The 13,301-nt window shown below is 30.2% G+C and overlaps 1 protein-coding gene across 3 annotated transcripts; it reads right to left on the bottom strand.

Moving 5' to 3' along the window:
• Positions 1 to 6,798: 6,798 nt before the first annotated feature.
• On the bottom strand, positions 6,799 to 12,735 carry LOC114179597 (F-box/LRR-repeat protein 4-like). 3 transcript variants are annotated; one of them, XM_028066001.1, is made up of 8 exons: positions 12,289 to 12,735; positions 12,014 to 12,205; positions 11,415 to 11,821; positions 10,959 to 11,144; positions 8,688 to 8,880; positions 8,125 to 8,201; positions 7,884 to 8,019; positions 6,799 to 7,500 (listed from the first exon to the last, which is right to left on the bottom strand). In XM_028066001.1, the coding sequence occupies exons 1-8, from the start codon at positions 12,538 to 12,540 to the stop codon at positions 7,204 to 7,206; spliced, it is 1,740 nt and encodes a 579-aa protein (XP_027921802.1). In that variant the 5' UTR covers positions 12,541 to 12,735; the 3' UTR covers positions 6,799 to 7,203. The 3 variants fall into 3 exon arrangements, with proteins under 3 accessions (XP_027921802.1, XP_027921804.1, XP_027921801.1); XM_028066003.1 differs by having other exon boundaries at positions 7,869 to 8,019; positions 10,959 to 11,072; positions 12,289 to 12,733; XM_028066000.1 differs by having other exon boundaries at positions 7,869 to 8,019; positions 12,289 to 12,732.
• Positions 12,736 to 13,301: the final 566 nt, after the last annotated feature.

Raw genomic sequence — 13,301 nt, forward strand, 5'->3', positions numbered from 1 at the left:
TATTTTGGTAGCCAAAATCTGGTAGCTAATGTTAGTAACCAATTTAAAAACCAATTCATAATGGAAATTATTTTAAGGTTTAATTAATCGTAAGGTACCCAGTTTGGTACTAGAGTGTCAAATTGGTACCCGCTTTTAAAAAAGTGTCAATTGCATCCCAACTTTTGAAAATTGCTTCAATTAGGTCCCTTCAGACAGAGTTGACTAACGCCGTTAGTCAACGTGCCACGTGTCAATCTGTGATTTTTTTGTTTTTTTTTTAAAAAAATTATTTTTTTTTAATTTTTTAATTTTTTTAATTTTTTTTTAAAAAAAATTAAAAATGCCACGTGTCAAGTCCCTGTGTGTGCCACGTGGCATTGTCAGTGCCACGTGGCATTGAAATGCCACATGTCAGTGTCACTATTAGATGTCATTGTTTTAATTTCGATTTGGTCCCCATTTATGTTTTTTCGTTTCAATTTAGTACCTACTTATGTGTATTTGATTCAATTTTGACCTAATAATTTTTAATAATTAAAATATTTTTTAATAAAATTAAAACTAATTAAGTATAAAAGTTTAAAAAAAATTAAGTATTTGATATTTATATTAAAATTTAGTGGTAAAAGTCATTTTAGTACTTATAAATAGCATAACATTCATACAAAATAATAAATTTGGTCTGAAATTGAGAGAAACATTATAAATATTAGTACTTAATTTTGTAAAAATATTTATACTTAATTATTTTTAATCTTATAAAAAATGGATTACAAAAATATTTTAATTATTAAAAAAATTGGGACAAAATTGAATCAGATACACATACTTAGGTACTAAATTGAAACAAAAAGACATATGTGGGGACCAAATCGAAATCAAAACAATGACATCTAATAGTGACACTGACACGTGACACACACAGGGACTTGACACGTGGCATTTTTAATTTTTTTAAAAAAAAATTTTAAAATTAAAAAAAAATTAAATTTAAAAAAAAAAATCAAAAAAACCACTTTAAATCATTTTTTAAATTTATATATGTTTGTTGTATGAATAAGACAACTTTATTTAAGTTACTTGATTTAATGAATATTAATCAAAAATATTTTTTATTTAATTTATGAATTTTAATTTTTTTATCCCTCAATTTAAATTATTATTATTATATTGATTTTTTTAGCTTAATAATTTCAAATTACGTAAAGTAAACTAGTTTAAGATACTTCATCAATCCTTTTTATATTTGTCAAACTAAATCCATTCTATGTTAATTTATTCACTGTTAAGTCATAAGTTCTACGAAAAAAATTGTAAGAGGGATTCAACTAGATTTTAGAATAACAGGAATTAGTGTAACACTTTTTCATGCTTTCTTCTATGTTATAAGATACACACGTGTTGGGATTTTTTTTCCAATGCAGCATTATTTTCCACAAAAAATACATAAATAGCATATTGTGCATTTTATTTATTAATATAACACGATTTTCGTTCAGAATTTGATTTTTGAATAATTGAATTTTGAACATAAATAGTTTTTTTTTTCCTCGAAATCACTCGAAATTCGATTTCGAAAAAATCAAATTTTAAGCTGGATTTTTAATTTTTTTTGGTTTTTATTTTATTAAAATTAGAAGGAAAAATAAAACTTTTTATTTGTTTAGTTTTAATTAATGGAGAAGGAAAAAATATTTTAAAATGTAGAAATTGATGTAGTTTTTTAAAATAATTAAATGTTTTAAAATATATAATAATATTTTAAAATAAAATACGTTTGTATTTTGAAAAGTGTATTTTTCAAATAAAATAAAATAATTATATGCAATGTATAGATTATTAAATAGATTATTAAGAAGTTTATTTTGAAAATAAAAGAATCAATAATTGATTGAAAATTATTTGTTGAAGGAAAAAATATTTAATTGTATAATAAATCAAACTAAAAATAATTATTTTAAAATAATTTGATTCTTTAAAACTTCGCACATCAAATTTGAAATATATAATTAGGACTGTTGCTTTGATTTTTATTTATGGATAAAAATGTTTATGAGAGTTTGTTTAGAGTAAATACAATTTTCTATAAACACTTAGTAAACAAAAATATAAGAGAAATGAAATAAGTGTCTTATTTAATTTATTGAATATATTTTTAATATATGTATTAATTAATTTTAATTTATATAAAAAAATATTATTTTTAATTTCTTTATTTATAAAAGAAACATAAGTCGGATTTAACTGACCATTGTAATTATAGACGAATCTGATACATAAAAGAAAAGAGAAAAAAAAAAAGAATTATTTAACTACAAATCATGAATGTTTAATTTACAAACTTTCAACAACAAAAAAACTACAATAAAATATTTTATTTTACAATATAATTTTACAATGAAATCTTTTTTTCCTTCAACAACAAATTCTCAATCAATTATTTATTCCTTTATTTTGAAAATATAATTTAAAAAAAATCTATATTGAACTAATTTATTTTACATTATTTTACAATGAAATCATTTATTTGTTATATAAATAGTAAAATTTTAATATTTTTAACAATAACATAATTGAAATTAATAACAAAAAATACTACATCAATTTTATTGGTTTAAATAAGCATCGTAAAATTGATACCACAAATAAGCTAATAAAAAATTATATTGAAAAAAAATAACCACACACAAACAAAAAACATTATAACATCTTTTTTATAATATTTTATTGAGATATATATATATATATATATATATATATATATATATATATATATATATATATATATATATATATATATATATATTCTAAAAAAGCATCAAAATTAGTTTATGAATATTTCCTTTTATTTTCAATTCCCAGAAGTTAGGTTTTCTCTTCCTCTCCCTTCTCCCTTTTCCCTTGAAAGATTTAATCTCTTTCCTTGTTTTCTTGAAGATCTAAAGTTCCAGAAGTAACTAAATGAAGGGTTCTCTCATATTCCCTAATCAATTTCATTATTCGGTAAGTTCAAATTCTTCTTCCTCTTATAAGAGCATTTTTATATTTTTAATGCATGTATTTTTTTTTTTCTGATTGCATGTTGTTTTTTTGTTTTCTAGATGAATCTTCACCTAGTTTTGGATCTAAAATCAAGTCTTCATCGTTGATTGAACCTCTGGTTGCATAAATAGAATAGTACATGGTAAAGTTACGTAAGGAGAGAATAATGATACGAGTCTTCTTTAAGACAAGGGAAACTAGTTATTTTACAAATTTGATGTTTTTGCGTTGAATTATAAAAGAGGGGCATATTTTTGTGGGAATGTTGCTGATGCTTGAGAAACTAAAATATAATGAATAATGTTTATGGTGGTGATGGTGATGGTTTTCTTTTGTATAGAGAAATTGAAGACGGTTTAAGAGAAAAAGAAATTGGTTTATGTTATGAATTTTTGAGTGTTGGTGAATTTGCTGGATTGGATAAAAGGAGTTGTGGCTGACATTGTTTATTGTTATGAAATTGGTATAAAAAAATGCTAGGAATGTGGTTATAGTAGAAGATAAGAGGAACGAGTATGATTTATATGAATTGCATGAGTAAATGATTCTTTTGGGTATGTTTGTTTGAATGATTATGATGTAGTGAGGTGATTTTACTTATGTCCTTTATATTATATGAAGGAAGAGCTTAAATAGATTAGAAGCATATAGAAAATCAAATTAAAAACTTGGCTAGTATTTAGAGTTTAGTTTGATATATGAAGAATGTGTTTTATGACTCGGGAGATTTGTAGTTAAAGGTAGACGGGAGTGAGAATTATATAAAATCAAATTGAACATTGATATTACCCTAAAAATCGGTTTTTGTTACAAATATTATAAATGATTAATTTTAAAACCTTGCTTAAAGTAGTGATGTGTGGTTGAGTCCCAGTAGTTATTTTCATTTCATGAAAAAATACTACTATTTAGGGTGTCAAAGTGTATTGGAGGGAATTTTGGGGGTAAAACTATTCTGACTCAATTAGTGTTTAACTCACATATTAGGTGGTGTAAGTTGAAAGAGACTACCACATAACATATTATATGATATGAGAAAAGATTATACTTAGAGAGCTAGTGAGGTTAACCCTATCATGACTTGGCTTAGAGACATTGGTCGTGAGTGATGGAATATGAAAAGAGGATTTGTTAACAAGCATGACACGTGCAGAGTTTCATGAGTCACCTCAATACACTAGTTTTTCGAAAATAGAGTCTAAAATTATTTTTTGTTGTTTGAACAACATTTCACCGATCTTCTGGAAACAAAGTCTAGAATTATTTTTGTTGTTTGAACAACATTTTACTAATGATTGTTTGAACAACATTTCACCCGTGGATGTTTGAACAACATTTCACTAATGGATGGCTGAACAACATTTCATTAATGGTTGTTTGAGTCATTGGACTAATACCTGATATACGATTTGATGATTGTGAATTGTTTACACCTTTGAATTTGAATTTTATTAACTAGATGTTTGGATACAAGTGACACTTAAAATTTATACCCGTTCTTTATTTATAAATTATTTTTTTTTACTGAATTTTGTTAATTGAGATGTTTGGATAGAAGTGACATTTAAATTTTATATACTTTCTTCATTTATAATTTTCTTATGTATATTTTTTTAATGAATCAGCTTACCTGAGAGATTTAGCACCTGTAGTATTTTGGGATGGATGTATCTAAACAAATCTTCATTTTTGTGAAACTCTCTAAACTGCTAGTGTTTTATTTATAATGACCTAATTGACATAGTTATATATATATATATATATATATATATATATATATATATATATATATATATATATATATATATATATATATATATATATATATATTATCACATGAAATTATTATGTAATTTTAGACTACCGCGTACTCATGATTTTAATAAATTTTCATACAGGTATTTAAATGTTTAATTTATATAATAATAATAATAGTAATAATAACTTGATTTTTATATAAAATGAGTTAGAAGCATGATTATTTGGATAATTTCATTGATAGTCTAATGCTTAGAGATAGACAAATAAATCTGTCTCCGTGGGTATAAGTATAGGGATTCCTCGACTTTTTCAATTGGGAATGGGATGTAGATATTTCTGTCATAATACTCGTCCCTGTCTTATTTCCATCCCCTTTTAAATTATTAAAATATTCACAATTAATTAAGTAACCCTATATATATACTTTCTATTTTTTATTTCTTCTAATTATTTGGTTTGTTATGAAACTCATTTGCATCTCCAATATATTTCTCATTTTATCATAACATTTATGTAATTATGTTAAAATGATGTATGTCTATTATTTTTTTTTATGTTTCACATTTGAATATTTCTATTATTTTTTAATATTTTTATTTATTGTATATTTTTATTTCACATGAGAATGTTTAATACTCTTAATTTAAATGTTTAATAGCATAAATTTTTCATTTACTAGGTAATATAAAAAAATCTTATTATTATTCATTTTTGTTTCATTTGAATAACTATTTTGTTTTGCTAAAACAATTTTCATTATTTCTCAACTATTGAGTATATATGTTGACATTTGAAAAGTTGTCTTAGATCTCTAAGGTATTTTTCATCTTATCATACCCTTAATTATACATTTTTTTTTTGCGATTTCTTTCAATAGTGTCTCAAATTGTTTCTAAAACACACATTTGTTAATTTTTTATTTGTTGTTTATTTTCATCATGTAGAATACTATTTCGATATATTTTATCTAATTATTTTTTATTTTCTAACTCATTATCAATTATGCTGTAATGTTTTTACTATAATTGTATAAATAACTTTTATTTACTACAATATAAAAATTTAATGTAATTGTCATGAATATTTTTTTTATCACCATCTACAATATATTGTAGTTCAAAAGATACAAGATCTATGTCAAAATTTTATTATTATGTTTATTATTTACCTCATTTTGATAAAGTAATGTATTATAACTTTTATTAGTGTATAAAAAATATATTTATTAGAATTTAAAAAATTGAATTAAACAAACATTTAAAATATATTTTAATTTGAATATTTATTTTCCTTTTATATTTTTTTAAAAATATTATTTAATTTTATCAACTAGGTTTCGTCAATGTTTGGAAATTTAATAAATGTTTTGCTTCTCATGAAATTTTATTTGGTATTCTTATATAAAATGTAAACAATTATAATTTATTTCAAAGTTGATATCGAAGAAATAATCTTCATCCTAATATTGAATATTTGATAATATTATGTTTCTTTTACCATACTTTTTTATTATTTTATAAAAATTAATTAAAATTAATATTGAAGTAGTAAGAAAATGAATATGAGTACGAGACTATACCCGTTACCCAATAAAAATAAATATGACACAAAAATTTGATATCCGTTATATTTGAATATAAGGATAATTTTTTTTGTGAAAATGGGTATGAAATAGCAAACATCCCTATTGCTGATGTTACAGAATCTCTAAATATTTTACATTTATTTTTATTATTTTCTACGTTGAGGACTCATCCCAGTTAAACGGGACTACCAAGAATACCTGTCACAAAACAAATCAGTAACTTTTAAAAATAGATTTTCAACTTTCAAATTAAACGCCGCCTCTTCTGTAGGTTGTATCTATATTTCAACAAAGTTGCTATGGCACAATCACGTAAAATGTTCGAATAACATAGCATTGCTAAAGTTTATTGATCCTGAACGCTGCTGTAGTAACCAGATAAACTGCGGCGTCTGGATGGGGTTAGTAGGCGAGTATAGGAAGGGAAATATTACAGAAACCATGCACAAATCCATACTTCAACAAAGAATCCGAAATCCAAGAAAAGAACAAGATCTCTCTGAGGACAATTGAGGCTTATTACTTGGAGAAGTAACATGAAATGAAACCTCTGGTTTAGCCTAACAAGATTTCTCCGTAACGTCTTAAATCAAATATCAGTTATCCTCTTTATATAATATACCCAGAGACCATGCTACTGTAAACATTTTTTATCTAAACCTTTGGTTTCTACACTATTGATACTCTCATAATTACAATTCCTGTAAAGGAGGGCACCCTAACTTGCCTCATCCTCCGCACCCATTAGGCTAGACTGAATTGCCAGTAGCATTTTGTTATATTCACAAATCAAATAGAAAAAAGCTCAAGGTCAGAGATATAATGTATATGATCTAAAGGTCCACGCACAAGTAGGCAATTATAGAGCCTGCTCGTCGCTTCGTCCGTTGGCTAACCTTCCACTTCTCAACCAGGACTTTCTTTATGTTGGGACAGCTAGAAACAACGGTGGCGACTCCAGCTGAAGTTATACCAGAGCAATAAACCATTTGACATGACTCCAGCATTGTGCAACTCTTGACAAGATGCGTCAGGCCAACATCAGTAATTTGACGGCAGTGTGAGAGCACTATTTCTTTAAGTAATGTGCAGTTTTCACCCAACTCAGCCATTGCCATATCGCCCAGATTCTGAAATTATAATGAGAAATATTGAAAAAGTACGAGAAAGTAGAAAGGAAGATCATAAATTTCAGTAGGTTATAGTGATTAGCAGGTTGACTAATTCTCATATGTATAATGATATAGTTAGCTATTCCATATGGATATTACATGATTATGCAATGTTTAACCCAAAATTGTTTACATAAAACATCCATGTTAATACATAACTTTGATATATGGTATACGCGGTTCCTAACTGTGATGGAGTTTGTTATGCACAAAAGTGAAACTATGGCGAAATCAAGAAACCAATCCATGCTATTGAAACAAAAAATATTATGGAAACTTAAACACGTGTTTTTGGTATACAAAAAGGAACAGAGACGAGCACATACCTGCAGGACACTCACATCTAAATGACAGAGTTGAGGACAGCCCCTTGCGATGGATATCACTCCAGCATCTCCTATTTGATGACAACCACTAACATTCAGAGAACGAAGGGAACACCCCTCAGCTATTGCAGTAAGGGCCCCATCCCCCACCCTAGCAATTGAAAAACAGATATTAAGGTAGACATTCTCCAGAATAAACAATATTTTGTATGTTCAGAACAATCTAAAGTTCTCACTTCTAATACATTTTACTTACCTGTCGCAGAATCGAATGCTAAGATCTATTAGAGATGTACAATGCTTGCCAACAGCAATGATTCCCTTGTTCCCAATCTAGTAACAACAAAAAGGGAGCAACGAGCAAACATATAAAACTTATCCTAAAAAACTTAATTAATGAACCGTAAAAACTAGGTTGCATTATATGTATCACGGTATATAATAGGGATCTGACATTCACATATATTTTTAAGTACTACCCATTCAACCATTTTTCCTATATTCCACATCTTTTCTCGAGAGGGAAAAAAGCAAGTAACTAATGTAACCATATAAGATGAGGGACAATGTTAAAAATGAGTAAGGCAACGAAATAAATCATGGAAACACGTAGCTAAGATGCAAAATAACAACAGATAGTATGTGGCCTTAAATTAGCTAAGATGCAAAATGACAACAGATAGTATGTGGCCTTAAATTTAAGAGGAACAGTACATTAATTCGCTTGCTTGATTAATTGGAATAATATATCTTGGGAACAAATGAATTGATTTCATTCATGCCAGCTTCTTAAAAACAACATGATCTTGAAGTTGTTACCTTGTAACATCGACGAATATGAAGTTTCTTTATATTCCGGCAGCCACTAGCTATACTACACATAGCATCATCACCGATGCTTGAGCAATCTACCAAGTGAAGAACTTGCAAGAATTTGCACCCCTGCCCCACCTCAAGAAGGCTAACATCTCCTATTCTATGGCAGTAAAGCAATGCTAACTCGGTGAGTTTCCTGTATACATTAAAAAGTTGGGATTGGAATCCTATTGCAAGACAATGGAAATAATTCAAAACTTTTGCAACTTGTGCCGTCAATAAAGGATAACCCGAATATCAGGAGCTAGCATTCCTATGTAAATATTAATAGGAAAGAAATGTGAGTTAGTCAGCTACTGTTAGTATGGATCAAATACCTATAAATTAAGTATGACTTTGTATGTTTCGGACAGACTGGAAGAAGAATAACTGAAGCTCTTGGTTTCTCTCGTCCCTTGATTCTCTCTGTTCAGCTCTCTTCTTCCCTCTTTCCTTCTACTTCTTTCTCCTTCCCTCCTAAATCCTGTATCAATGGCATCAAGAGCCTCACTGTCTAGAACTACTGGCCCAGAATCTTTCAACTCGTGAGCACAAAAACATGATGACAGGCAACAATGTGTGAAAGGGAAGACTGTATCATTCAAATTGATCAGAGGCTTACACTGGTCTTTTAAACTACAAGAAATGGTGAAGAGAATTTCAAATCTGCAAACTTGATATGCAAAAAGCATGATGCCTAAATCAATCTCAGACATGGTCACTATCAAGAAGATTACTTTCGAGACAGACAATATGATTGTAATAAAAGGGTATTGATGTCCAACCTAATTTACAAAGATGAAATTCCCAAAATTTCAAAGGGGAGATGTTCTCGCTTGGATAATCGAGTCTGAAGGATTCTTTGAGCTGGATGAGACTACCAATGACATGAAAGTTAAGATGGCAGGCACAGGGCTGGATGATAAAGCATATGAGCAAGATTCAGGCTAGGACCAGTACATTGATATCTTGAAGGTCATTTAGAAATTGCGCATGAGGCCAACAGAGAAGATTTGATGCCTATGTGACAACAAGCCACCTACCTGGCAGAATTTAATGATGAATTTAATGCACTATCTTGTAAACCTGGCCTGTTTGAAATGTTTAAATGGCTGGTCTGCAGGAGGAATATGCTGTTGTAGGCTGAGAGGAAAATGTTGACCAAAAGAACATGAGAGTTGCAAGGCTCTTGGCATGGTAATACCTTAGCAATTACACAAAAAATAAGTAGAGGTCCAACAAGAACACGTCAATGGGAAGTGAGTCCCAGTCAACAGAGAAGTCTCCAACAGATATTCAAAATTCTTCAAAAACGTTGGAAGCTTTAATTGCAGAAGACAAAGCACAAGCCAAAATTTTTACTTTTACTCCAGTAGCAAGGATACTAAAAGGATCATCATTGATCATATGAGCAAGAATGCTGTATGGTCATTTAGTATCCATATACAGCAGCCACAATAGCTCAACTCTACACATTACATTAAAAGGGGTCCTATTTTGGAGTATTTTTTGAAAAAGCTCTTGAAAGCTTTAGAGATTGAACAGAAGTTATCTTCCTCTTACCATCCCATTTAAAGTTTAAAACCCTAGAGGGCTCAGATCCTCTTTTGGGTATGGATTGATAAGTAAATATGAAAAGGAAAGGAATGTAAGTTAGTTTATCAGCTTCTGTTAGTTAGGATTTTATGCTTGTTAGCAGCTGCCAGTGAATAAAGCATGACTGTTGAATATTTTGGACAGAATGGAACAATAATAACAAGTAAAATGTAAGCTTTCTGATCTCTCTTTTTCTCTCTATCCTTTCTGTTCTTTAGTTCCCTCTTTCTTTCTCTGTCTTTCTGTTTCTCTCTCTTACATTAGAAGCCTAAATGTGTAATATCACTATTCCACTAAATTAACTGAAAAGTTACACGTACAACCCAATCCTTCATGAACCAGAACAAGAAGGAACAGACCTCAGTGGATCATCAATAAACACATGCCAGGGTTGGTTAATAAATTGGCATTGCAAATTCATCATCCACAACAAACTTTCTGCCTTCTATGATGCTTTATTGAGTGACCAGTTAAAGAGAGATCAAATGCATTAAAATGACCCTAGCTAGTGGAACTATCAATATGATAAATTGTTTGGCATACTCTAAATTAAATTTATTCGTTCCAGCTATGTTAGATAACTCAACTCAATGGATCCATAACATTTTCACAAGTAACTTAGCTCAGAGAAAAACATACTGGCAAGATCTCCCAATGTATTCTATCCCCAAAGTTCCAATGTTGTGACATCCATTGACTTCAAGATGTGTAAGTTCCTTGCAACCAGTAGCGATTGCTTCCAGACCCTTGTCGCTTAAAAAATAGCAATCAATTAAAGTCAAATTCTTTAACTTCTTACATCCATTCCCAATTGCACGCAACCCCCTGGACAAAAGTCATTATTGTAAAAGAATAGCTAAATAAAGCAAAAAAGAAATCTTACAAGGCAAAAAGAAATATGCAATGATCAGCATTTGAGAAATGATTACCCCCCCCCCCCCCATGTGTGCTACAAACTGATTGCATTTTAAACAATGACTTTCAAATTGGACAAACTTCAGTGAGTCTAAAAATATATAATAATGTAAGGACATAAATTTACGATGAGGGGTATGATGGACAAATAAAGCAAGAATTTGTAAGAGAGCAGCTCACTTATCAGTAAATCTCTGAAAACTGTACAGTGCCAATAACTCCAGAGACAAACAGCTAGTACCTACGGCTTTCAAAGCATCGTCTGTGATATTAATACATTGAAGCTTTAGAACCTTCAAAGCTGGACAACCCTGAGCCACAGCGAGCAGCCCTTTATTGTGGATGAACTCAGAATCCAAGGACAATGTCTCAAGGGAGCAGCAATTTGATCCTACAGCCTCCATCGAGATATCAGTTATCTTAGCACAGGCCGCCACACCAAGAGATTTCAAAGATTTTCCCACACCAACTGCTAACTCAACCAAACCCGAATCAGTCAAGCCTTCGCAGAAGCGCAGATTCAAATCTTCAAGATGCTTGCAACACTGTCCAACAGCAGTCAGGCCCTGATCCCCGACATAACAACCCTAAAGAAAAACCTCAGTAATTATAACTGCAAATAGGGCGTGTATATTTGTAGATATTGAGAGATACTGAACAAATAATGCATTCATACGGAAAACAGACATCTAATCTAAATACCGGTGATTAATTAAGCACTTATACGTGTGAAACGGACACGGAAATGGAATTAACAGAAAAAACTCATGAAAGCTTACTTGTAAATCTAAGGCTTTGAGGGAACTGCATTTCCGAGCAAAGGACGTCAAGCCATCGCTAGAGACATTGGAACACCAGATTAAGCCCAATCTGTGAAGGTTGGGGAAGCCTTCTCCGAGTGAAGACAAACCAGCATCGGATAAACAGACGGACTCGAGATCGCTATCTTCCTCCGCGGTTCGTTTTCTTCCCTGAAGAAAACAACGAAATTCAATGGGAACTGAAATGAAAATGCAAATGCAGAAATGGAACGAAATGAAATTATTGAACGGACGAGTTGGAGGGGAATGGAGAGGCGTTCGTCGATGTAGAGGTTTCTGAGACTGGAGAAGCGGGTGGGGAGGAGGTCGAGGAAGAGGTGAGCGGCGCCGATTCGGAGGGTGGCTCGGGTTCGGCGTTCGAGGCGGAACCAGCGGCGGCAGACGAGGGAGCAGGCGTCGCGGGTGGACTTAGTGTGGAGATGGGAGAATATTTCGACGATTAACTCATCGGGAAGCGAGTTGTTGATCCAATCGTGGCCTCGCATGGTGTGGGTGATCGGTGGAGCGGGGAAAATGGGTTATTGGGTCATTCAGAAACTGAGACAGATGAATGTGTAAGAGAATAGAATAATAGTCATGGAAGAAGATGCGAATGGCATTCTTGGCATTTGCTCATTGCAACAAATAGAACGGCGTAAAAACTGGGCCTCTCCACTCCCAATATGTCCTTGTTTGTCCATGATGGTTGGGAGGTCACTCTAATATAAGTACACCATTTAAGCCATGGTAAGAATATTATAACTATATAAATTATAGTTGTTTTTTATTATTTTTAGTTTGTCTAAAACATTGTATAGTAGGTTAAAATGGAAGTGATCACTTTTTTAAATGGTTTTGGTTACATTGCATTATATGATATTTTCAACTAGATAAGAGAGATGACCATCCATCTCAAAGAAGATTAAGAACGAGAGTTTGGGTTGGTTTTAAGTCAATTTATGCAACAAAACTTACACATAAGCGATCAGATTTGTGCTTAAATAAATGTATAACATAAAATTGCATTGCTCTACATTAAATTGTAATTTAAGTGAAAATATTTTTTTCAAATAATAAAAAAATTGATTTTAAAATTTTGTTTTTTAGTTAAATGAATATAATTGTGAGTATAGTCAATAGTAAACCGGAAATGTAATTAATTTATTGTATTTACTTAAGTAAATTATGTTATATGGACAATATTCATGAGAATGTATAATAAATTATATTATAATCAAATATCTTAACTTCATAGATAATCTAATAT

Source organism: Vigna unguiculata, chromosome 3 (assembly GCF_004118075.2).
Source record: "Vigna unguiculata cultivar IT97K-499-35 chromosome 3, ASM411807v1, whole genome shotgun sequence".
NCBI classification, from domain to species: Eukaryota; Viridiplantae; Streptophyta; class Magnoliopsida; order Fabales; family Fabaceae; genus Vigna; species Vigna unguiculata.